General features: G+C 38.5%; 1 protein-coding gene across 3 annotated transcripts in view; it reads right to left on the bottom strand.

Moving 5' to 3' along the window:
* Window positions 1–1,065: 1,065 nt before the first annotated feature.
* NUP98 (nucleoporin 98 and 96 precursor) overlaps window positions 1,066–26,095 on the bottom strand; it is an 86,879-nt gene continuing 61,849 nt past the window's right edge. For all 3 annotated transcript variants that reach the window (XM_019974489.2, XM_019974491.2, XM_019974490.2), the window contains exons 20-33: window positions 25,704–25,868; window positions 20,867–21,049; window positions 20,001–20,157; window positions 18,222–18,651; window positions 17,390–17,619; window positions 15,795–16,061; window positions 12,278–12,435; window positions 11,339–11,482; window positions 10,211–10,353; window positions 6,830–7,051; window positions 4,553–4,794; window positions 3,940–4,094; window positions 2,543–2,654; window positions 1,066–2,433 (exon numbers count right to left, since the gene is read on the bottom strand). In XM_019974489.2, the coding sequence (XP_019830048.2) occupies window positions 2,216–2,433; window positions 2,543–2,654; window positions 3,940–4,094; window positions 4,553–4,794; window positions 6,830–7,051; window positions 10,211–10,353; window positions 11,339–11,482; window positions 12,278–12,435; window positions 15,795–16,061; window positions 17,390–17,619; window positions 18,222–18,651; window positions 20,001–20,157; window positions 20,867–21,049; window positions 25,704–25,868 (2,826 nt within the window). In that variant the 3' untranslated portion in view covers window positions 1,066–2,215. The remainder of the gene's footprint in view (window positions 2,434–2,542; window positions 2,655–3,939; window positions 4,095–4,552; window positions 4,795–6,829; window positions 7,052–10,210; window positions 10,354–11,338; window positions 11,483–12,277; window positions 12,436–15,794; window positions 16,062–17,389; window positions 17,620–18,221; window positions 18,652–20,000; window positions 20,158–20,866; window positions 21,050–25,703; window positions 25,869–26,095) is intronic.

Here is a 26,095-nt window from a genome sequence, read left to right as displayed (position 1 = left end):
TGAAGAGTCCCTTGGACTGCAAGGAGATCCAACCGGTCCATCCTAAAGGAGATCAGTCCTGGGTGTTCTTTGGAAGGACTGATGCTAAAGCTGAAACTCCAATACTTTGGCCACCTGATGCAGAGAGCTGATGAGAGAGAAGGGGATGACAGAGGATGAGATGGTTGGATGGCATCACTGACTCAATGGACATGGATTTGGGTGGACTCCAGGAGTTGGTGATGGACAGGGAGGCCTGGCGTGCTGCAGTTCATGGGGTTGCAAAGAGCTGGACATGACTGAGTGACTGAACTGAACTGAAGAGGAAATACTGCCCATATTCACAGTTCTTAACACTTCTAAAGACTAACCACTTTTACAGCATTGACTTTTCACAGAACACCTCTGGTGAGGAAACAGAACAAATTCTTAGAAGGGCAGCAGTGCTCCATGACTCACTTGCACAGGTTCACAGTCAGTGACAGAGGGAGATTCCCAGCTGAGTAACCCTTGTCCTCAGGGGCCCAAATGAAAGGGAAGCCCTGGCTACCAGGAAGATCTACTCAGCTTTCTCATCTCCTCAGCATCCCAGAAATCTTTGGCCTAATCCTAACTGGAAATTGCTCAATAACAGAACCAACCCACCAACCTACTTACTACTCATCAGCCTCATTTGGTCCCTCTCAAGAACAGCCCTGTTAAACAGCATATCAGGGATCATCATCTCCTTTACACAATGGAAACTGAAAGGTGAAGTGCCAAGGTTTAAAAAACCCCAGAGAAGAAGAGCAAAGAGACTTTGAATACTAAATATATTCCACTGGGCAATTTGAAACCCTGCCCCATCCCCCATTGGGAGTCCAAACACATATAAATAAATAAATGTACAGCAGTCAGGATTCATCAATCTCAACCCCCTCACCCCCAAATTGACTCTTATAAACCTAGCCTTTGATCTAGTCTGCAACTATTCTCTCATTAACCCATGGCCAGTCTCCCCCTTTAGACTGCAAATTAAACAAGGCCATCATAAAGCTCCTTGGGACAACAAGGCTCAAAAACACAAAAGAAAGCCAATACCAAGTATGCTATAAACATTTCATTTTATTTTTTTTTAAGAAAGTAGCTTCAGAAAAAGAGGAAAATAATCTAGATCGTTTATATATATATATATATATATATATACTTTTTAATAAAAACCTTTACATAATTTTCATGCATAAAGACCCAGGCGTGGCCATGCTGTCCATGATAGCCCGCACACCAGCAGTCTCCGGTGGTTACCTGGGGCTCCCCAGAGCTGGCTACAGTGTAGAGAAGACCCTCTGCCTGTCCCTGCCTCAGTGAGGGCTTTACCTTCTGCAACTGTAGATGGAGGGTGGGAAATGCTTTGGGCTAGAATGGGAGGGAAAGGGAGGGCTACCCGATCTACCACGTTTCATTGAAACTCATCAGGGAAATTCAGGCAGGAGGCCTTGCCAGATGACTGAAAACCAGGCACCAAAATGAGTTCTGGGAGTTTCCCAGAGACCTGGAGTCTGAGACCAAGGGCTCCTGCACAGGGAAGTTGTGGTGTTCACGGGAACATTCAAGGCAGGAAGAACAATCAAGCCTTGAAGCCCCATGGCTCCATAGCAGGCACTCACTCTACCTTAAATGAGTCAGAAAGACCCTGTTCTGCTTCCTCAGTTCAATCCTCTCCTGATTCCAAAAGTCATGCAAATCATCAATCTACTCCAGAGACAGAGTCTCTTCCTTCTGTGGATAGTTCACTTGTTAAGGAAGGTCCTAGGTCAACACATTTGTCCCAGCCCCTGCCCCACTCCTTCTAAAGAGTCTGGGGATGAAAGGGCAGGAGTAGGAGCAGGGTAGCGGTTGGCATTGACAGTCACAAGATTCAGAATGGCTGAAGGAGGAAAAGCATTCCCTGGTTCTTTGGGGAATTCTGCCAAAGGTGCTTTATTGACCATTTCTAAAAAGGAAAAAAAAAGAATGGCTCTTGAGGATGGTAAAGAGAGACTTGGCTCCTTTTTTGGGGGGGTCCAAAAGCCCTTATGCTACGTTTAGTATTAAGAAAGCCCTGAACAACTGGAGGTTGCTGCTTGGGCAGCAGGAAGGGAGGGGAGATTCCATGGCCAAGCCAGAGAACGGCAAACAGGGCAATCAACTTGATGCAGAAGCCCTCTGTGTGGTGAGTGTGAACAAGCATGTGAGTGTGGTGGGAGGAGCCCAGGGCTCACTGGCTCCCGACAGTCAGTTCCCGCAGGTAGGACTGTGTGAGGCTGCGCAGTTCCTCCAAGGCATAGTCCTCAGGCATGGGGAGCCGGCCAATGTGGGGAGCCAACAGGCGCAAAGGGACTCGCTGAGGGTCTGGCGTTGAGTCGGAGGTTGTATCAGAGGCATGCTGAAGGCTCAGTACCACCCGCAGCAGGTTGGCTACACGTTTGGCCATGTCTGGAGAAAAGAGCAGAGTGAGCACCAAACGAAGGGGTGAGGCAGGGGTATAATAATCACAAAGACAGGCAGTGAGCAGGCAGGCAGGGAGAGAAGGCAAGAGGCTGACCTGACTGAGCCAGGCGGTCCTTGGCATTGTAACACTGGATTTGCTCTATCCTGTTGCACAGTGAGGTCACTTTGGTGTGCAACTGCTCGAGTTCATAACCTGAGCAATCCACCTACAAAGAAGCAGGGAAACCAATTAGGCCAAAGGAACTCCCATCACTCCAATCCTATCCACAGACTGGCTATGCAACCCTCTGAAATGAGAGTGAGGTGAGGGAGGGGAAAACCCAAGAAGCTGGCCAGCAATGTCATGTTCCCACCGTCTAGCCTAGTTGCTGAAGACAAGACAGGATCTTAGCAATACACAACAGGAAAGCAATACAGTGTATAGGGCCTAGGACTGGGCAAGTTGTGAAATCACCATTCATGAACCATGTAATTAGCAAGCTTCAACATAGCACCAAAAATCTATATAAATCTGGGTCAGAGACATGGTATTGACTTAAAAGCACAACAATGAGACGTGGAGCCCAAACTAGCACTTAACTTAGGTCTTCTTCTGACTCCAACTAAGAATTAGCACTTGATAATTAATGTAGATATCAACAGCAACTGTGATTTTGTTATCAACAGAAATCACTTCCTTTCCTATCACATTACAGTTGTTTAGTTGCTAAGTCGTGCCTGACTTCTCTGACCCCATGGACTGTAGCCCACTAGGCTCCTCTATCCACGGGATTTCCCAGGCAAGAATACTGGAGTGGGTTGCCATTTCCTCCTCTAGGGGATCTTCCCAAACCAGGGATCAAACTCACGTCTCCTGCACTGGTGGGCATACCATGGGCTTCCCTGGTATTACAGCTGTTGGTAATCTTTAAATATTTCAAAATTACAGTGCTAGAGCTTCTTATTTAGGATGTTAATAAAGCACTTATTACATAGCACAAGTTTTTAATACTTTGATAATTCTATCTTAATATAATTGCTTTCTTTTGTAATCCTATATATTTGTATCTTAGGCATTTAAAAACATTAGAGATCCATCCATAGGTGTCACCAGAATGCCCCCATAACACTTTCAATTTAAAACATGCCAAATATTATGTGAAAGAATTATCTACACTAAATCTCTGATCTTTACTGGATCTCTCAACCCAAAGCTTCTCACTTAAAACTAGTGGAAAAGGGTCAACAAGGGGAGGGGACTGACTAAGGACAAGTCTTAGGCATGTCCACTACACACTACTTAACAATAAGCCACAAAAAAATGTTTCAAGTTTTGATAGAGCTGTCATAATAGCTACATCAAATTTGTTTCATCAAAACATCTCTCCTGCACTGACAGTGCTATCTCTGTCAGTGAGTTTTTCAAGTTCTTGCTCAAGCCTTTGGCTGTCTCTGTGGCTTTATGGGCCAGGGAAAAAGAAAACCAGGCCATGGTTTAAGGAGCTCAGGTACCTGCTGTATATGACGGAGCATTTCAATGACCCTAATGTAGTCCAGGTAAACAAGCCCAGATGTTTCCCAGTCCTGGATTAGGCCACTGCGCTCCAGAGGTGCCAGGTCTTCCAAGAACCCCTTCAGGTAGTCATAGTTCTCATTAATAATGGCATCTGAAGAAACAAAATATTGACCAAAAGTGTACAGAGGAAGGAGATGGCAGAAATCCACGACAGGATGAAAAGGAAAATTATGTTGGGTCAGACTTGAGAATTACAGTAGATATTTCAAAATTCTCTTAAAGAAACTGTAAAGAATTCCTGGTTTCAGTTTCCCAAATAGCGATCTCTGGTGTTGCTGAATGAAACTCCCTAAACAATGAGCTTAACGCAATTAGTGCCCATCAAGAATATTCCTGGCAGATGGGAATATAACAGATATTGCTGTTGACCTCTGCCCCTCACCCTCACTAAGCATCTTCTGCACAGGGAGCTTTTACAAAGTGTGATCTGATTCAAGTCTGCCATGCTCTGTACTGATCACTGTCCCTGGCCTGACTCATCATGGGCTCAGAGGTTTGAAGAATTGGGGGTGATCCCAGGAGACACAGACACTGGTCTGAAGCACTCACCAGAAGCTAAGTGCCGGATGACAAGCTTGTGGCACCTGTTCCAGTGTCCTGCTTTAAATAAGTAGAGGGCCTCCAAGTGCTTGTCGGATTCCATGTGTGCTCGCACTGCTTTGGCCTCATGAATCCATTCAGCGGGCACACAAAGCTTCTCGGTCAGGAAAGTCTCCTTAGCCCAAGATTCAGGGGTCTCCAACAGCTGGCAGTGCCGGGTAAGCAGCTCTCGAACAGCCTTCTCCCGCGTGCTATAGGAGGAAACGTCAGCTGGGATAAATCTCATCCTTACTGACGGAGAAGGCTGCCTCAGATGGCTCAAAGTGGCCCCTGAGGCAGTCTCCTAAACTGCAGGTCCTGACCCATAGAGGATCACCTCAAGCTTCACTTAAGGTGACATACCAGCATTAATTTTTAAAATGAAATAGAACAGAAGCACATTGTATTTTCATGGTCAAAACAGTCTGAGGATGAATACTCTTGGGAAGGTTGTCCACTGCCCCCAAAAGGCTTTGTCCTCACTGGCTCATTTCTCTTTTCTAACTATACTGGAATATCGTTGATGTTGCACAATGTTTGCTATACAATGGTGTACAGCAACATATGTTCATTCTTTAATTTTTCTCATATAGGTCATCACAGAATATTGAGCAGAGCTCACTGTACTATAGAGCAGGTCCTTGTTGCTTATCCATCTTATATACAGTACAGAGTGTGTGTGGGTTCATCCCAGCAGGCTCATTTCTTTGTTTCCTTTCTAGAACAGGAGATGAAGGATGAGATAGGGGAATTCTGGACCCACCGAGCAGTCCTCTGCAGTCCATTCTCAACCTCCTCTCTGCCCTTTCTCTCACATGGTCAGTGTAAGTAAACAAAGTTGACAGTTTTACAACATAAGGTCCTTTCTAGGTCCTGTTTTTTCCCTTATAGCCATCAGGCTTCCTAATTCATTTTCTCTTTACTCCTAGACTTAGGCTAAACTCACTCTTTCTGCTCTTAAGTCCACTTAAAGAGATTTCTTCTTCTGGCCAAAGGATCTCTCATTTGAATTTCAGATCAAAGCTATTCTCATCTTAGATTCTTTTGTCAACGCCTAGGCTTTTTAAGAATTCCCAGTCTCAGGACATCTGCCTCCTTTTCCTCTCCTCTTTAGGAAGCAGGATCTGCTTTCCCACAGCCAGTCATCAATCATCCCATCAGCCAGCCTTCTACCATGCGAAATTCTCCAAGAGTGTATTTAAATAAACGCAGAGGGAAATTCTGGGGTCATTTTGCCTCCTGGTAAGGAGGAAGAGGAAAGAGAAATTCCTTAAAGGGAAGGTTGTGCTGGATGCTTTATATTTTTACTCTTTTAATTTCATAGTCACCTTTGAACAGAGATTAGCAATATTATGACTTTACAGATTAAAAAACTGAGGCCTAGAGACTATCTTGATTCTAAGTCAAAAATGAGTAAGTTTTACCCTAGGTCAAAGTGAGTACATGCTGAAGCCAGAATTTAGAAAGACCAGACTACAAAACAACTTTCCATGCCCTACGGAATGACAGATAGTACAGTACAATGATTAAGAGCACAGATTCTGGGTATCTTGAATTGAAAGCCTCACTCTGCCATTTACTAGCTATGTGATCTTGAACAAAAGTTATCTAATCTCTGTATGCCTTGAGCTGCTCATCTATAAACAGACAATAAGAATGTCTATCTCATAGGTTCATTATCACCATTAAACAAGTTAATATATTTAAAGTACTTACAACAGAATAGAAAGATATATAAAAACATTATATAAATTATATAACAAAGCATTGTGTTAAGTGTTTTTGTTCTTAGTAATATGCCATGCCGCTATCAATAACAAAAAACCTCCGGCTTTATACAGTTCACAGCAGGGAGTAAAGGTGTTTCTCTGGTTTTCATTCAGGACAGAGAACCAAAACATTATGCATCTGGGCAAGATTGTATTGGTAAATAGGTAAACACAACACTATCAAACTTGAGGAATGGATGGCAAGGGAAGAGAGAAAGCCAGTGGACAGAGACAAAGAAGGGGTACTCCTTGCCAACCTTTACGGATCCACTGAAGCAACACAGCCAGCATTACTTCTGCATAATTCTAAACATACCACATTCAAGGAATTTGTGCCTAAGTTAATGGGATTTTTCCACCCAGGTATATCCTTCCTTTCCACTTATTTCCCATACCGATTTAATAGGTGTTTAGACTGATTCCTTTGTTGCCCTGTAGGGCTAGAGGCACCCAGTGCATCTGATGGCTTCTCACTCACCTTGAGTTGTCAATGTGCAGGAGGACAAAGATGGCCCACTCCCAAAGGCCCTCACTCTCCAGTTGGCCAGCATAACTGGCCTGCAGCACACCCTCACACTGCTCTGAGAGATGGGTATAGTTAAGAGCCCGCAGCACCTCCCACAAGTGCCAGCTTAGGCGATAGTCCAAAGGATCCGCAGTTACGCTTCGAGGCTCCAGCAGCTGGTTGAGGTCATAATGTCTGCAAAGGAGAATGTGCTGAGTTACCAAACCCAGTCAGCAGACCACCTGCACTGGATAGGTTAACTCTTTCAGCCACAGCTTAGAAAACAATAAAGGCAAGTACCCTAGAGCAGAAGCATCATAAGCCTTACAGTCTTCCTCCTCTAGGTTTAGCCAGATTACAGATCCTACCAAAAACCAAGGAACTTCCCTTCTCAGGCTCTTCTAATAAGTCTGATGGTATTTCTTTGGTCTATTTTTACCATTCTGGTACAGGAAGTCTTCACAACTTTCACCCTTTCATTATTATAGTGTCTTTTCCTTAACCATTAAAAAAAATTTAAGTTTCCTCAGTATCTTTCACATTGTTCTACTATCTGAAGTTGCTGAAGTGCTACTTCACCTGTTTATCTGAACACCTGACTAGTCTTAATGATGGTTATGTCCTTCCTTTTGCTTTACAGTTGGTATTATTCTTTATACAGAAATCCAAGTACCCAAGGTTTGAAAGTCTCCCTAAGGCTTTTGCTTTTTCTTCTGCAAGGGGCCCAAGGATCTCAATGATTCTGGACCAGTTTGTGTGTGATGTTCTTAACTTCCAAATCCCAGACCGTAAGAACAGTAAGAATGAAGATCCCATACCCACAAGCTTTAAAGATCTAGGCGTTGGTTTACCAACCAGAGTGTTTCCATTTCACCTAAGATCCCAGACATCTCACAAGTACCTACACCTTGCCAAGTAATGAGTAGTTTTTCTTGCCCAGTACTGTCAAACTGAACTTTGTGTGATAATGGAAATGTTCTATAATCTGCTTTGACCAATAAGATAGCCACTAGCCATGTGTGGCTATTAAACACTTGAAATATGGCTAGTGCGAATGAGTAATTAAACTAAGATTAGGATTTTCTATCTCAGTCTGGCTTTGGTTTCTGGCATATTGAGATATATGCTTTTTTTCTTCCTCTTTTTTCTTGTTTGACAGTAAAAGAGGTGACATACAATAACTATACATATTTAGAATATACAGTTTTCGCAAGTTCAAACACATATATACACCTGTGAAACTACCACCAAGATCAAGATAACAAGCTAACCTATCACCTCCAAAAGGTTCCAGAAGCCCCTCTGTGATTCCTCTCTCCTACCTATCCCTACACCTATTCTTCCCACTCAACAACTGATTCCTCTATCATTATAGATTAGTTTGCATTTTACAGTATTATATAAATTGAAATCAAACAGTAGGTATAGTTTGGGGAAGTATTTTTTTTTTTTTGTCTCTTCAAAACTAAGTAAAAGTACTTTATAATTCGCCATTGCTGCTGTGTGTTATCAACAGTTACTGGTGAGGTAGTCTTCCATTGTAGAGACGTACCACAATTGGCTTATCCAATCACCTATTGATGGAAATTTGGGCTGTTTCCTGTTTTGAACCTTTACAAATAAAACTGCTATCAACACATACACAGACATATATTTTCATTGCCCTCAGGTAAATACTTAGAGGAGTATAATGACTGAATCACATATGGTATGTAGGTGTATGTTAAACTTTTTTTTAGCTACCAAACTCTTTCCCCAAGTGCCAGTATTATTTATATTTTCCCCCAGCAGTGTTGAGAATTTCAACTGCTCCACATCCATGATGACATTTGGTAAAGGTCTTTTAAAAATTCTAACCATTCTAACTGATGGGTAGTGGCATCCCACGACAGCTTTAATTTGCATGTCCCTGATGTCTACCAATGTTAAACAACTTTTCATGGGCTTGACATGTAGATCTTCTTTGGTGAAGCATCTTTGAAATATTTTCCCATTTTTAAACTGGATTGTTCTCTTATTATTGAGTTCAAAGAGTTCTTTACATGTTCTGGATAAAAGTTCTTTATCAGATATATGAATTGAAAATATATTTTCCCAATCTGTAGCTTGTCTTTTCAATCTCTTACAGACATTAAAAAAGAATAAGGACAAGTTACAAATAACTTTATGCGAATAAATCTGGTGACTTTGGTGAAACAGAAAAATTCCTTAGGAAAAACAAATGAACAAAACTGACTCAAGAAAAAAACTATTACAACATAAAAAAGAACTATTAGATACCCCCATTAAAGTGGCAGGGTGTGGGGGGCGGCAGCAAAAGATTTCAACAGACATTTCAGGAAGATATGTAGATGGTAAATAAACACATGAAAAAACACTTGCCATCATTAGGTATTAGGGGGAATGCAAATTAAAACACAGTTTTAGTTATGTGTATTTTACAACAAGAGACTATTATTCTAAAATTAGTATAGTTAATTTAAAAGAAAGTATTTAAAGATCTGAAGTGAGATGTGAGCTACTACTGACTAGAGAAAACTGCTCAGTGTTTCTGATGTAAGGTAAAAAGACAGCTCTGAGATAGTTTAAATTATTTGATTAGATATAACAACATGTTAATATATTAGTTTCTTATTAAGCACACAAAAAAAGAGACACCAGTATATGCCCACTAAAATGATGAAGTTTTAAAAGCCAATAATAACAAATTTTGAGGAGGATTTGGAGCAATTATAGATCTTGATGGGACTTTAAGCACAAGTGGTCATAGCAGCTTTATTCTTAGTATATCCTAAGACAAAAAAAATTGTTCACTAACAAATGAATAAAAATTAAATTTCTGATATACATATTAATATGGATAAATCTCAGAATCACCATGTTGGGTAAAAAAAAAAAAAAGCAGGCACAAAAGATAACATACAGAATTATAAAAAATTCTGTAATAGCCAAGTAATCTACAATAATGAAAAGTCAGTAGTTGTCTGGGGTGTGGACTGACTGCAAAGGGACATGAGGGAACTTTTGGAGGGTAATGTAAATGCTATCAGATAGTGATGGTAGTTATATTACATTAAAAAATATGAAACCACACACTTTATTATCAATATATATAAATTGTATCTCATTGAAGTTGATTAAAATAATTTTGTTTTTAAAATTTTTATTAAAATATAATTGATTTAAAATGTAAATTTTTAGATTTCTAATTCTAGTTCCCATGCTCTTTGAACTCCATTAGTTTTATTTTGTGATTAATATAATCTTATGGCAATTTGACCACATATAAAAGGGAAAGAACTCCCTAAGGTTCATGGAACCCTCAAAAGTGATTATAACACATGACTGATTTACCTGTCACTGTAGAGTTTTAGAAGGTGAAAGCAGACATCTTGAAGAGGTCTCTGTGAGTCTTGCTCCTCCTCTACCACATATCCAGAGCCCTCCAGGTATGAGGGAAGTGGACAGCAGGCGTATCTGTCACTATCAGAGGTATTCTGAAGTTAAGAATTTGATAAAACAATACGTCAGCTCCAAGTATGTTTCACTAGATGATGATATGTCTCAGTTACTCAGATGTGTATTAAGAATGGTGTGACATCCGCTAAAGGACTGTTTCAAGGATTTTAAACTTCATTACACTCGGGTTTTTTTAGTGTTCTTTTTTCCCTGACAAGTAATTCTGGCAAATGATATCAATGACAATACAAATTAACAGTAAGAAAAGAACCAAATAATGGCATTAAAAACATTAAGAATACTTTAACCTCCAAATACACAAGGAATATGAAATATTAATATAATGATATTTAGAGGCAAATTTCAGACGTGCTAATTTGGGGCTATACTAAACACAAGGTCAGGCTGTAGCTCAGGGAATTCCTGAAGGAATAAAACAGCATTAGGAATGAAGAAAAACCCTCTGATGATGGTGCAGGAAAACAGCAGTAAGAAAATAAATTATGGGATTCCCTGACGGTCCAGTGGTTAAGAATCTGTCTTGCAAGGCAGAAGACACTGGTTCGATCCCTGGTCTAGGAAGATCCCACATGGCAAGAGGCAGCTGAGCCCGTGTGTCACAACTATTGAAGCTCACATGCCCTAGAGCCTGTGTTCCTCAAGAGAAGCCACCGCCATGAGAAGCCCACACACTGCAACTAAAGAGTAGCCTTCACTCGCCCAACTAGAGAAAGCCTGAGGGAAGCAACAAAGACCCAGCGTAGCAGAAAATAATACAATCACTTAAAAAAAAAAGAGTAAACTGTGGAAACTCATTGTATTAAGCAAAACATAAGCAGATATTTGAAGAAATTTCCCATCATTTCCTGTGTCCATTTCAATTTTACAGTAATTTCAAAAAAGTAGTTAGAAAAAAGTATTGTGAAATATGATTTGATGGTTTTTTTTTTCCTCTGGAGTACTTTTCTAGTAAAATCAGAACTCCTACCAGAACTTGTGCTTGGTTCTACTGGATACATGTACCTGAAATGCTTCTTCATACATGCTGAGCGCCTTGGAAATGGAAGCTGTTGGTGGAAGCAAATACCAAAGATGGACAGCCAGGGAGCGTTTCCAATCCAACTGGGAGCACACATTGATTTGCTTCTGCTCTGAGAGCTGCCACACCTGCAGGAGGCAAAATCACCACCACAGCTCTACATTATATATTACCTTGTTATTGCCCAGGCTTGCATGCTGCTCACTTATTTAAGTTGCATTTAAAATGATTTAAATAGCAGTGTTAATGGCCCAGATATAAACTACACAGTTCCCTGGTGGCAGGTGACTGGGTGGGCTAAATAGGAGGCACTTAGACAATAAGTGCACTGAGAAGTGATGAGAACCACTCACTGCCCACAGTGGTCAACTTTTTAAGACGTGAATAAATTCTGATCAGTGACTATGTTTTTGGAAATTGATGGCAAGTAAAACAGGTAGGCAGGAAGAAAACTGGCTTAAAGTCATTATGATACATCATACATAAAATGAAAGAGAAGTGGCTATTAAAAAAAGAGAGGCCAAACAACATGAAAAAGTGTCCATATTCAGTAAGTTCCCAAGAAAAGTTGCAGAACTATGTATAATTCTATTTAAATATATACAGGTATAAATGTGCATGCTTTATATGTCAGAATATACTTAAAATATGTCTAGAAAGACAGATAATGAATTATGTTATCACTATTATAGGGGTTATGGCAAATTTTAACATTTTAATTTCTATACAACCAGTATTTTCTTCCCCCACAATGTACATACTGTACCTTTCTAATTTGAAAATATTTCTGCTCAAAGTTAAATACAAGTTGCTTAGTTACAGGTAACAATGCACAACTTAAAAGATAGCTCTTTGCTTTAACTTCAAGTAATCCTGAATCTATGAAAAAATTTATGTGAGTTCACAAGAAAAGAAGAAAATACCGGTTTTCCAGCCAAGAGGGCAAAGATGCGCAGTCTCTCCTCCTGGATGAAGCAGTCAGCCTGGAGTTGATGCCAATCCACCAGCTGCATAGTAAGCAGCTCACGAACTGATTGGCTGCCAACCAACTGGGATAAAAGAAGAGCAAGACGATGATCACCTACAAGAGAAACAGAAGTTCTTTGGTGATACTGAGAATTTACAGACTTGGAAAAATACGTAGGGGCATTATCTTATTTCTTCTGGCCCCCAGAAATACTTCTGACTGCTTTTGGCAGTAGTGCTGAAAGACTGAGTAGAAAATTTTTGACTAGGGTAGAAAATCTTCAAAGTAGCTTAACCTAATTACATACAGACTGTACAGTACACAGAGAATTAGACCATAAATTAAGAGAATAATTCTTTGTTTCATCCCTAACTGACCTCCTTAAAGTCAATGCTCCTTTTCCTTATCCTTTTGTTTTTGGATATGGGTCAGTGCTTACATGACTAAAGTACGATGTCCTGCCCGGAAACTAAGGCTCTCATCACAAAGCGTTTCCTTAACACACTAAAGACACTTGGAGGAAAGAAATCATGCATCAGGAACACATCTGGAAATATGTTAATAGGTCAAGCCGTCTCCCTGCTTACCTGTATACAAGTAACCAAAACATGACTGGGCTATGATTCATGCAGTAAATGTTGCAGCCCATTTGACCATGAGCTGCTAGTATTCTAAATGAATCACAATAAAGGAATAAAGGTTATTTCTGTGTATCTACTGGACAAGTTCTGATAAGAAACTGGTATATCATATCTTGACTCAATCATTAAGGTCATTTTTCTTGGCTCTGATAACCAATTTAGCTTCCACCAATCCTTGACTTTTCACATAAGACTTTCCTGAATGACAAGAACATGTGCTTGAACAAATGGAAGGAGTCTAGAAAGCTTCAAGTTGATTTTAGTGTATGGTGTGATGTGACGATCTAAATTCATCTTTTACAAGTGAACATTCAACTATTCCAGCATTATCTGTTGAAAAGATTGTCCTTTTCACATTTAAACTATCTTGGCACTTTTTTGTCAAAAATCAACTGACTGTAAGCACAACAGTTTTATATTTGGATTCTCATTTCTGTTCCATTGATGTGAATGTTCATCCTTATGCTGATTCCACATTGCTGTGACTGCTGTCCCCAATCTTAGGGTGAAATCATCCTATCTTTTCAACATTAAGTATGATGTTAGATGCAGTTTTTTTGGTATATTTGCTTTGATACCAGGACAATAATGTTGCCATAGGTGAGGTGAAAAGTGCTCCCTCCTATTTTCTGGAACAGTTGTAGAAAATTGGTATTCTTTCTTTCTTCTTGCAGCAATGAACGGCTTGCAGGGTCTTAGTTCCCTGACCAAGGACTGAACCCGGGCCCTCGGCAGTGGAGTCCTAACCACTGGACTGCCAGGGAATCCCTTCGTATTATTTCTTCTTTTAAAAGCTTAAGTGTATTCACCAGGTAAGACATCTGGGCCTGAGCTTTTCTAAGTGAAAATTGCAAATTACTAATTCAACTTCTTACAGATTTATTTAGATTTTCTACTTTTTCTTGAATTTTGATAATTATACCTTCCTAGGAATTTTCAATTTCATCCAAATTGTTACATTTGTTGACATAGAATTGCTTATAGTATTTCCTTTTCTGCAGTAGCGATGGTCACTCTTTCATTCCTATTTTTGGCAATGTTATCTTTCCTCTTTTTTTCACTGTCAGTGTAGTTAAAGATTTATAAACTTTCCTGATCTTTTCAAAAAACTAACTTTGGTTTTATCAATTCCTCTACTGTTTCTATTATCATTCCTCTAATGTTTTCATTATCACTGAATTCTGTTCTAATCTTTAATATTTCCTCCTTCTACCTTTGGGTTTAGTTTTCTCTTCTTTTGCTAATTCCTCAACATAGAAGCTTAGATTATAATTTGAGGAGTCTCTTCTTGTTGAGTAGGTACCAAGTAATGCTTCTTACTGACAGTGTTTTAAGTATACTATATTCTTGACTTTGTTTAGTTAGTTCTCTATCAATTATTGAAAGTGGAGGTAGGAAGAGAAGCAAAAGTTTTTAATAAGCTAAAACATAGTGCCTTGCCAAAAGCTTAATCTTAGGGTAAGAAAAAAAGGGGAGGAAAAGTAGAGTTTGTGAATGAATAAATCTAAGGACCTGACTTCCGGCAATCCTGTTCCACTCACATCTATGTGTATCTCTTAAATGGTTCATAACCTTTATAACTTTATAGAAGGTCAATCCTGAAGACAAGTTTTCATTGTATAAATGTATGAAGATTACCTAAGGCACAAATTGAAAATAAACCCAGTTGATGGCTCCAATTAGTTGGCTTCAGTAAACAAGGTTTCAGTAAAGTTTGATCAAGGATCTAATTATATACATATTAAACTGAACTATGTCATCCTTTTGGAGAAGGCAATGGCACCCCACTCCAGTACTCTTGCCTGGAAAATCCTATGGACGGAGGAGCCTGGTAGGCTGCAGTCCGTGGGGTCGCTAAGAGTCAGACACGACTGAGCGATTTCACTTTGACTTTTCACTTTCACGCACTGGAGAAGGAAATGGCAACCCACTCCAGTGTTCTTGCCTGGAGAATCCCAGGGATAGGGGAGCCTGGTTGGCTGCTGTCTATGGGGTCGCACAGAGTCGAACACAACTGAAGCGACTTAGCAGCAGGAGCAGCAGCATGTCATCCTTTAATCCTATCAAGATTTTTATCTAGACACTTAGTAACTACTTGCTGAATGCCTCTCACTAATGAATGTGGAACTAAAAATACATACACATATATATATGAGAAGTCCAAAAATTAAACTTCAATATGTTTATTTGAATGAAATAAGTGAATCAGTGCAAAACATATATGTTTAAGAAGTTCAGTAGGGGGACCTAAATGTCAAAAGAAATCTGCTAACATGGCACATTTTATGTATGAAAGAAATTAAGAAGTATTTGACTATAATATCTATATAACATTTGTGATGTATTACATGAAAAAAAATGAAAAAAATGTATATATATAAAAAACAGGATACTATCTTTTAAAATAATACATGCACTGTTGCTCTGTATGCACATATTTGTATATACTTTATATATATTACAAAGTAAACATTTTAAATACAAACTGCACATTGAAATGTTTGCAGTGAATAGTAGTAAAGGATTTAGGTGATTTTGGTTTACTGCCCTGTGCTTATCTGCATTTTCTACTTTTACTGCAAATGCATGTGTGGCATATAAAATTAAAATAACTTTAATTAAAATTTAAGATTTAAGGTTATAAAAGGAAAACCAGAAGGCACAGTCCCTACCTATTTTGGAGAAACCAGAAATCTTGCTGCGAAGTTTATGCTTAATATTCAGGTTAGAAGATAAGGGCAAACCCACAATTAAGAAAAGGGCAAACCCACAATTAAGGGTAGGGACAGTGAATAGGAAGTAGGCAGAAGTGCAAAGGACTGTATGTCCTACCTGACTGCTGGGCCAGGGAGCAGGCCTCACTGATCCTCTTGCCCGTGAGGTAGCTGAAGACAGCCTCCATAGGGTTGTCTTTTCGGGTCAAGGAGACTTCTTCCTCAATTTGAGGTGAGGCAGTACTGGACAGCCAGCGAGAAAAAGCTCTCCTTCGCTCCAGAATCTGAATGTATTCACTGGGCTCATCCAGCTGGCTATCAAGCTCCTTTAGGTGGCCCCACAGAGCTTCGCATAACGTCCACGTTAGGCTCCAGTGCTTCACAACTAAGAAACGGACAGGAAAACAATGCGATGACACAAAGTCATACAGTTACTACAGAGAGGGGATCACTTTAATTGTGGCATTAAAAATTACATCAGTTAATGAATACCCCCAACAATGACTCGAGTTGCTTTCTCTGTCTGCATCTCACTCAGCTGTGTCTTACAAGCTCCAGAGGTGTGTGGTGTAACTGCCTGCTTACTCCATGTTTCCATGGCACTTACAAATGTAACTCTACGCTCCTTTAAACAGACTCCTCTAGCCTAATTATGGCTAATATAGTCTCAAATGATAAAGAAAAATCCTCTGATTTGATCAAATTTTGTTCACAAATGCTTTATTAAGAAAATAGTGCTCTAAGAACTTGTGAAGGATTATTCTCTGCTACAGCCTAACAATTTAGTGAGTTTAAATGATACTGTTCAATGTCCTTAAGAGCAAACCAACTCTATCTACACAATATAACTACGATAGCTACCATTCATTTTACAGATGAGGAAACTGAGGTATGGAACTTTAAGTGACTTGCTCAAAATTACAGGCCAAGATGTAACAGAGCCAGGATTCAAATTCAAGTAATCGGAGTCCAGTTCTTAGTCACTATGCTATACTGCCCATGGTGAGGGAGAACAAAAAGGGAGCACTGTTTACCACTTTATGCTATTCACCAAATACGCACTGGGATGACAACTCACATATTTGAAGAGATGAGACGACTGAAGCAAACACAAAGAAATTAACATAAGCAAGTTCCAAAATGTGTGGTATAGAACATTCTAAAATAGTGCCCATTTTGCAATAAAAGTGATATGAACTGATGTGTGAAACATGTAATTTTTCTACATGTTAAACTTTTCTAATTTTCCTTGAAATTAAGTGCCCAAATTAGAAAAGCCCTTAATCAAAGTATGGGTTCAGAAAAACACGGTCACAATCGTTATAGAAAGGTAATAGTGAGAGAGGACAGGAAGAGAAGTCATAATCAACAAAGTTGGTGGGAAGAACAAGTGGGACTTGAATTAGACATGGAAGAATGAGTAGGACTTAGGTAGGAACTCTATGTTCTCTGGGTGGGGTACGAGATCTAATTTCATAAATTCACGAGAGGAACTGGCTACAGTTCCTCTGAACAGTGGTGTAAAAGTGATGATAAAAAATGATAGGATTTCTCCCTGTTTGAGATTCTGTTCATCACAACTCAACTACAGATTAAGTCCAAGCTCAGGCATCCATCCACTACACTGGCATGAGGAAATACATCCTGCTATGAACGTATGCTGCTACTCCTGTTCCTGGGACATCAAAGGTTAGAAGCACAGTCCATACTCACTTTGTGGTTCCAATAAATCTCTCGATGCTTCCTTAATCCAATCTGCATAGTCATGAATGACAGCAACTCCCGGATTGGGGACAATAAGAGGACACAGCTCATCCACGTGAACAGTGCTATGTTTTAATTTAAGCTCCAGAGATGTCTGGTATAATTGCAGGTCTTTGTCCAGCTTCTTTTGCCTCAAACTAAGTTTTTCCAAATGAACTTTGAATGGAGACTCAGTTAGGCTACAAGGGCAAATTAACAAATAAGACAGAAAATAAAGACAGGTGGTAGAATGTTCCTACAATAAAATCTTTCTTTTTATCTAATTACAAAATTGGATACAAACATTCTGTGATTTTTAAAAAATTCTGTTTCCTAATATCAAACTATAAAGGATTATCCATCGTTTATACATTTACCTTATTAGGTCAAAGATACACAGAAGGTGCTTTATTGAGAATATACCTTATATATGAAGAAATTACAAATATCTTAAGTGAGAAAATGGAAAAATGACTAATGCAATAAAAAGGATGAAAACTCAAGGAATGCTATAGCAATTAGCTTTGGGTCTATTATCTTTTCTAACTGAAGTTTAACCATTAGGTAAGAATTAATATACTCTTCATACCTTGATGATACAAATGGAGTTATTAATGGCAAGTTATTAAATAATTATCATTAGGTAAGTATTACATAATTTTTAATTATGCCAATAAAACTGTGCTAAGGATATATCTAGAAAATCACAAAGTGGAGCCCTGACCTTGTGTCTCCTGGTGATGAAAAGCTTTTGTTCACCTACCACATTGCCTTTCTCAGAAAACAAGGAAATGTGACTCACGATTTAACAGCTACTGGATTAGGCAGGAATCCATATTCCATACAGTCAGCAATCTGATGATTTTCCAGTTCCAGAGAACCACTCAGCTGTTCTCCACTATTAGCAAGCGTCCAGTTGGGGCCCCAACCAACCCGAAATGATCGTCCCATAAATAGGGCCATGTCCATCAGGAGCTTCCCCTTTCCATAGGTGACAGACTTTTTAAGAGGGACTAGGCCTGGTTGTCTGCGGGTACCCACTGTTTTCAACTGAAACTCAGGGGCTGGGCTGGGCACCGTAAACACAGAAGTCAAGGGTGGAGGAACAGACCAAGGGGATGTGGGCGGTATATTCATCAACGATGATGTTCTGGGAGTACGACATTCTTGTAAAGAGGCACTTGGTGAAAGGAAAGTCCCACTTGTAAATTTTGATTGTAGTAACCCACTTACTAAAATAAGGAGGAAAAAAAGACTATTAGAAAATACAGCCTATTGATTCTTAAACAATCACAACCAGCAAGGCTGAAATTATAGTTTTATTAAACTATCAATAATTAAATCAGATATAGATGACTAAGAGCAGGTTATATCAGACTGCAGAAATAACTTTCACATGGGAAATCAAGGCAGGAATTCTATTGATGATGTCAACAACAATAACAACACTATTGCTATTATTTAAAAAATCTATCTAGCACTTATCTGAAGTAGACTCTATATAATCCATTTGTATACACTGTTTCATTTCATCCTTCAATAACTTTAAATAACATTGCAGTCCTCATTTTATAGATGAGAAAACTAGGCTCAGTTAAATGACTTGTCCAAATCTACAAAGCTACAAAGTGGCAGTACTGACAGATAAACCCAGGTAAATCTGACACCAATGTTCATGCCCTTATCAAAATGCAAATGTTTCCTCTTTAGTCAATATAAAAAGTTGATAAGATCAAAACTCAAAATTCCTACCACTTCCAGTGCTCAATGCCAGAATTAAGAAACCAAACCCACTGAGATATCTTGTAATTGCATATATGCCTTTCAGAAGGATAGTTTTTGTTACTTTTGCCTGTTTTTCAGTTTTATCTACTTCCTGTTTAAAGCAAGGAATCGTTGATTGAAGTATAAGATTTTCGTGTAGTGTTCATTATGGAAAAGCTTATAAATGTTTAACTGATGCTTCATTAAAGCATTTTTTAAAGGAAAGTTAATAAGAGTACTCAAAAGAATTGAAAAATAAACAGTTTTTAGGGTAACATAAACAAATCCCTTCCTGGTAGGTCCTCTGGCTTTCAAAATGTTTTGAAATTATACCTACTTAACTCTTTTATTGATATCAATACTCTAGCTCCAATCCCACATAATTATAAGTCCACTAGAAGAGATAAGAAAAGCTTTAAAATAAAACAGGAAATTGCTTTCCTGGAAATTTGGCAAATTTCAGGGGAGAGCAGAAATCTGAAAAGTTTCATACATGATAGGAAGCAACATTTGTCCCTAGAAAACAATAAGGATAGTGTTAGAATTGCACAAAAAGTACAGTACAGAACAACTTGTTGATTCTTCTAAGGTCTGATAAAAATTATGAGAACTGACCTTACTATCTAAGCCACATTCATAAGCAAATAAAAACAAACCTCTAAACAAAACACAAATGTTTTTTTTTCCCATACAACTTTTGCATCTGCACCAGTGATCACAGTTTGGAGTTGTTTGCTACAGAAGTTGACTCAGCTTTGAAGAAATGTGAAAAGCCAGACTTTACAGCTTTCTTGTAAAAGAGCATCTTTTACAGTACCTAATGAACGAGGTTTTGATGAGTGAGTTGCTGAGATGGGGAGCCTGGGAGAACATATTTCTTGAGAAGTATCTGCTTTAGAAGGAAGGTGACTGATGCGCTGATCCAGGACCGTATCTACATCTTCTTCATCAGCAAGCAATGATGCTTTCATGATCTAAAAAAGCAATATCTACAGAATGAATGTGCTCCCCCAAATCCAAAGGCCATAAAAGAAAAACGCAGCTTACAACAACCAATTAAAAAGCTCTGCCTCAGGTCATGTCCAGAGCTAGTACAACATTTGTGTGACTAACTCTGTTATACTGTATGTGCCTGAAGGACAGAAGTTATATAAAACTTCTCTGCTTTGTATATAGTTTCACCAGAGGCTGGCACACAGCAGCAGCTTACATATTTGCTGAATGAATTAATTTTAAAGTTAAATATAAGCCAAAGGCTAAATTCATATAATGACAAGAGGCATAGGCAAGGAGAAATTGAGACAGCTTAAAGAAACTTGTAACTATAATTAAAAAAAAAACCACAAAACACTTCTGTGGAGCACTTTCCAGAGCCTCAAAACCTCTCTGTAAATGAAGTTATTATAGAGAAAAATCAGTGCTCACAGATGTTAAACGCCTTGCCTAAAGTCACACAGTAATAGTTACAAAACTGGGCCTAGAATCTAGGTCTTCTGAATCTCAATATAGCCTTCCTTCCAATGGCAAAATGATGCCTGAACATGGGCCATTTTCCTGTTTTTTTTCTCATTCCAGTGACTGTTCAATGCCGTTAAGGGACTAATGAAAGAAAAGGCCTGGTATTAAGAAAGGAAGATGAATACTAGTTTAGATTCTTATAATAAGGGTGGGTTAGGACTTCACCTGTAACACATGTGGATTAATTCCCAGTGAAGATGCAATGTGTGTTGAGGCGGACACAGGTTCCTGATCCTCAGGCACGCTCTCTTCTAACATGGAATCCAGAACTGGCTCCTGGGTGATATCTACCATGTCACTGTCCAGTTCCACAACCCTCCCTAACTGCTCCACCTCTGGGCTCTGGCTCTGTAGACAGCAGAAAGATCAGGGAAGGATCATTAAATGACACCAGATAGACATAGAGCTTCTAGACCATATTTACTTTATTCAAAATATGATATAACAACATTAGATTCTGCCCATTCTATTATAATGTGAGGTAATATATTTGCTAGAGTATTGAAGAACAATTTCCCCAAAACTCCTCTATTATTACTTGGGATCCAAATGCAGATTCATGGAATTACCCTTTCATAATATTATGGTCTGGACCCTGGACCTAAGCCAGCACCCATACTGAAAAAATAGTCAACCTCAGACTATGATTATGCCTTACTTGATTTAGTTAGCAACTATAATTTTCTGATTTATACAGAGTTACCATGACCTCACAGTGCCTTGCAGCCAGAAGCCATGGGGAAGACAGAATAAAAGACACAAATACCAAAGTCTCTAGTACCTTTTCATTTTCTTAAAAGCATTTAGAAATAAATTTCTAGTTATCACAAACATAATTTTGGGCCTGGAATTTATTTTTTGGGAGACTAAATCCTAAGGTTAGCTCCACCTGTGCAGTATCACATGGAATAGTGTATCAGATGAAGAATGTGTTTCCCAAAAGAAAAAAACAAAGTACTACTAGGGACAATTTTAATCTGGGAATAGTTCTTTCAGGTTTAAATATGTTTAAATGTGTCAAGAGTTAGATTTACAATTATTAGGGAGTTTTAAAGATATAGTCATGATTAACAGTCTATGGTTTGAAAAGGTAAACATTCAGAAAGCTGAAACATACTATAAAATTGGCTCAGTGCAAATTCACATTAAATATGTCCTAAACTCACACATGATCTGGTAAAATGTTAACAAATGGCTATGCTAATTTATGAAACATTCTCAAAGCTAAAAGTTGTTCTACCTATTTTTCTTTCATAATATATCATCTGTAGATTACTAACCTTCCACAATTTCTGGTTTGTCTTTCATGAGTGGCCTGTTTCACAGTAGACTTCCAATGGATCCAATTATACAATAAGTGGTTAAAAAAAAGTTTCATGATTTCTTTGAACCAAGAAATGACCATTAGTGTAACTTTTTAAACTTTATTTTCAATGGTATATTATCTATTACTCCCGTGAATTCCTTTAACAAATATCCTTACTAGAAGAATGACTACTGCCATCTATAACTGTAGAAATGTTGAGGTGTTGGATATGTAGTGAATTGTTACTTATGTTGTGAACAATCCCTAAAGACTGCTCTAACAAAACTGGAGGCTAAATGGTTAAAAAACAAAAGTGATATATATATATATATATTTAAACCTATTGGGGAGGCTACAGGCAAGCTACTTTGATGCTTTAAAATTCTAAAAAAAAAAAAAAATTAAAAGCCCTGGTGGTGATCCTACCATTATAATTACAGGAATTGGAAGAACATTCCAATGCCGCCCCTGGTATGTTCATTTTTAACAAATTCACTTTTAAGAAAAGTTGTAACCCTCCCCATCCTTTGTCAAAATGTCAGGATACTCTTTTCTATTGGGCTCCCATAATACCTTGTCTATACCTATTTTATACAATGTATGTTATAATTTCATGTATATACTATTTTGTCCCACCAGATTGTAAACACCTGAAAGCAGATATAGCCTACTATTTTCTATATCTAACACTAACGACATTGCTAAATTCACAACATTTAGTTATTTAATGCAGTGCCTGCCACACAGGAGAAAAGGCTAGTAACTATGAAAGGATAAGGAGCAAGTATAGATGAGAGGAAAGGGAGGAGGAGGAGAATTTCAATTTACTATACTATTCAACAAAGGACTAATGGTAACAAAAAGAGGTGCTCATTTAGAACACTTTTAGAAGCAAACTGGTAGGATTTTATCAAAGTCTGGAGACTGAGGGACTCAAGACTATCTTTAAGAATGCTATTGCAATCAAGGTTTTATTTGCTTCATCCTCATGCACTGACTTCAAAACTAATATCATCTAGTAAGTGGATGGGGGAAGTGAATCACTATTAAACTATGAGGACCTGGTCAACTCCTAGAACCCTCATGTGTGAATTTTATGTATATCTAAGTAATTGCAATAAACTACCCCAAAAGACGTTATTTTCTGAGAAATCTTTGGAGATCAGGTGCTTCTTCAGAGCCAGCCCTAGAAAGAAAAGCAGACTAATAAAAAACTGGTGATACAGAAGAAACTGAGTAAGGTAAGAAGAGTGTGGGGGGTGAGGAGTTGAGAAGCCCATTACAAATACTAAGTAAACAGACAGTATCTGTAAAGTGACTTTCTTTAGATATATGGAAGGTGAGGTTTCAGGACTGAAACCTTTAAAGTTTTTAGAAACTTCCACTCTTCAACAGGCTAAATTTAGATAGCTGCCACTTCATTTCTTTTTTTTAAAGTAAATACAAGATAAAACAGAATTTTCTTCTAAATTCTAATCCTTTTTTTCCCCTTTAAACAGTTTCACCTGCTTTTTTAGGAACAAAGCAGGATTTAAGAATGAACTGCAAAGAGGGGACTGAGGAAATTATATAATAGATGGTAGGATACATGTAATCATTAAACAAAACTATGTATCTTCCTAATGCCTTAGGGAACCGCCCAACCCTTGCCCCAAGTCAGAGAAAAACAGCTAGAACAGACCTAAGCAACACAGTATTACAGAAATCAATCTCTTCAGGGAGCCGGGTGATAGTGTGAAGACAGTCATCTTGTTGCTGGGATGAGAAGACTGCTGTTTCCAGTTTATTCAGATGGCTCAGGTTATTTTCCTCATGCCAAGTAAAATGTAGCTTCTGTTGCTAATAACTTAAAAACTGCACAGCCACTGGCATTTCTCCTAACATCATGCAGGTCACTAGGCATTAGGATAAAAAAGCTCTCCAGAGCTCCCTGTTTCTCCTCTAACACATTAGCCCAAATATCTAAAAAAGTCTACCCACTTCTCCCTTCTCCATCCAAAAGGAGGACCATCCACTTCCTCAAATGAGACTATCTGAAAAAAACACCTATTCACGATATTCTCTTTGCCCATTTTGATCCTTGCTGCTGCTGCTGCTAAGTCGCTTCAGTCGTATCCGACTCTGTTCGACCCCATAGACGGCAGCCAACCGGGCTCCCCCGTCCTTGGGATTTTCCAGGCAAGAGTACTGGAGTGGGGTGCCATTGCCTTCTCCGATTTTGATCCTTACCACCTCCCTTAGTCCTAGAACCTTGTTCTCCTGAAATTTTCTGGTGCTCAGTTTTTAAGACTCTTACCTACTGCAGTGCCATCACAAGATTTTATAGTTATTTACTATTTGTATTCTGGAAATTAAAGAGCCTAAAAATCACTGATGGCCAACACTGTATAAATTTGATCTGTCCACAAGATGAAGCTTTTCTTTTTCAACTGTATCTTTAGGACCCTACATATTACTTTTATTGCGAGAAAAGAAGGTTATCTGATTCTTATCCTAAGAAATACATACACTGTAAGATTAAAAACCATGTTGGAAAGGGAGATTATACAAAGCATATGATTCAGACCAAATGAATGTAGGTAACTGGAAAATTGAGTTCATTTACAGCTTTTTAGTTCGGAAGAGATGTATTCTAAATAGAGGGATATTCTAAATGCTATAATTATAAACATAAAAGTCAACATATTTCCCATTTCCCACTGATATCATATTCTCCCCCTCCCCAATACACGCAAACATGAACACATATACACAAAAATCTCAAGAAAGTTGCCTCCCAAGAAATTATTTAATCAATCATAAAAATCGCACATTTCAGCAGCCGTTAAGAATTGTAGCATGGAAAATTTCAAAGATCCTGCTTTTAGCAGCTGAGAGGTAGAGGATGCATTACAAAGAAATTTTGTATCAAATTCTCTTCTTTGAAGGAATATGGCAGCAGAGAAAAAAAAATGTTATAACTTGATTGAATAATAAACAACATCCAAATGAAAGTAAAACTCTTTTATGAGTCAGCAAAGACACTACCTGATATTTAAATTACAAACCTTTCCTTACAAGGACAAAAGGTTTATACTGGCTTAACAATACCAAAAGAGTATGATACAATTGCAATAAATAAAGCAGCCCCTACTCTCCCCAAGCCAAGTAATTCACTTATATTGTAAAGCTTATGTATTTTCATAAAGATTATGTATTGTTAAAATACAAATATTAAGAGATTACCTGAAGTATAAGCAAACAACTTGAGAAAAATGGAGTTAAAAATCCTTGCAGAAAGCTAATTGAACTTTTAAAAAACCATGGAGGTAACAAGATTAAACTGCACTGCACATTAGGTAGTCAACAAAAGTAGAATTTACTTTGCATTAACCCACACAAGCAAAATACTATCTTAAGTTGATCACTGAGCACAGAATTCAGCAAGTCCAAATGAAAAGAGAGGGAGGTGTTTAAGAATGACAATCGGTAGAAGGAATGATCCAAACAGCAAGAGAATTCTTTAAATCTCTGAAGTAAACATCAGATGCCAGTACCACCTCATGCCCTCCCCCTTGTACTTCTCTTAACGTGACTGCCAATACATTTGTACTCTTCAAAGTTCGAGCGGTCATAGAACAGCTTTGTACTAGCTGAATGACTTGCTTTCAACTTCTGTATCATGGACTCCATTCAAATTCATTGTCCCGTCTCTACCTGGGGTGGAGGTGCTGGTTTGCCATTAAGAGCCATCTGGAATGGGGTGGCCTGGCCTGCAGGAGGTAAAGGGGCAGTCTTCAACTTCTTTGTACTAGTTTTGGATGGCCGTTCCTCCTCCTCTTCATCAGAATCCTGAAGACCATACTTAGAAAAATGAGAGACCTAAGGAGGAGAAGAATCCAACAAAATCAATTTCAAAACTGTTATATTCAGAAAGGCGGTAATCTTGCAGAATTAGCTTTAAAAAAATAATAACGGAGAGGGAGATCAAAGTATTTAAAGCACAGTGAAATGTCACCTAACCACATTTTATTGTTTCTCTAAGATTTAGATGGTGTTTGGTAGGTGTTAATTGCTCATATAATCAACTTTACATTAATGCAGAAAAA

This window comes from Bos indicus, chromosome 15 (genome assembly GCF_029378745.1).
Source record: "Bos indicus isolate NIAB-ARS_2022 breed Sahiwal x Tharparkar chromosome 15, NIAB-ARS_B.indTharparkar_mat_pri_1.0, whole genome shotgun sequence".
NCBI classification, from domain to species: Eukaryota; Metazoa; Chordata; class Mammalia; order Artiodactyla; family Bovidae; genus Bos; species Bos indicus.
Note: the sequence above shows the minus strand (reverse complement) of the source record. Positions and strands in the feature narration are given on the sequence as shown.